Genomic DNA, 537 nt, shown 5'->3' on the forward strand with positions numbered 1-537 from the left:
CACTGACTGGGAGAAGATCTTCACCAACCCCGCTTGCTTGCTCTCTAAAAGCCTCCCAGCAGACAGGCCTAGGAGCTTGCAGTCCTGGTCAACTGCCAGGTTGTAGCCGGTACCCCGGGACAGAGGGAAGGAAAGACTAGTAGTCAAAACCAAGCGCAGCTCATTTGGAGAGATCGACGTTTAAAAACCACTTACCCTTCTCTAGAGTAAGAATCAAAACCTCCTAAGCTCCAGAGAAGTTCCTCGGCAAGATAGACCAGACAGCCTTTCCAACTTTTGCAGGGTTCCTCCTCGTCACTACGGAAGGGGCGGAGGCCGACTTCCGGTGACCGTGCAAACGCAGGAGTTTGGTCCTCCGCGGCCACCGTGGTGGCAGTAGGGCCGCGCCCACGGAGACACGTGGTGAATGAGCCCGGGTCGCTCCCGCGCATGGACCTCAGCACAGAGTTCAGCCGCTGGAAGGCGCAGAGCCTGAGCAAGGCGGACCTCAGCCGGAAAGGCAGCGTGGACGAGGACGCGGTGGCGGTGGTGGAGCTC

The 537-nt window shown here is 59.0% G+C and overlaps 1 protein-coding gene across 1 annotated transcript in view; it reads left to right on the forward strand.

Moving 5' to 3' along the window:
- The first annotated feature begins 429 nt into the window (after positions 1-429).
- Tyw3 (tRNA-yW synthesizing protein 3 homolog) overlaps positions 430-537 on the forward strand; it is a 15,396-nt gene continuing 15,288 nt past the window's right edge. The window contains exon 1 of the mRNA XM_005357493.3: positions 430-533. Coding sequence (XP_005357550.1) covers positions 430-533 — 104 coding nt within the window. The remainder of the gene's footprint in view (positions 534-537) is intronic.

The sequence above is a fragment of the Microtus ochrogaster genome, chromosome 21 (assembly GCF_000317375.1).
Source record: "Microtus ochrogaster isolate Prairie Vole_2 chromosome 21, MicOch1.0, whole genome shotgun sequence".
NCBI classification, from domain to species: Eukaryota; Metazoa; Chordata; class Mammalia; order Rodentia; family Cricetidae; genus Microtus; species Microtus ochrogaster.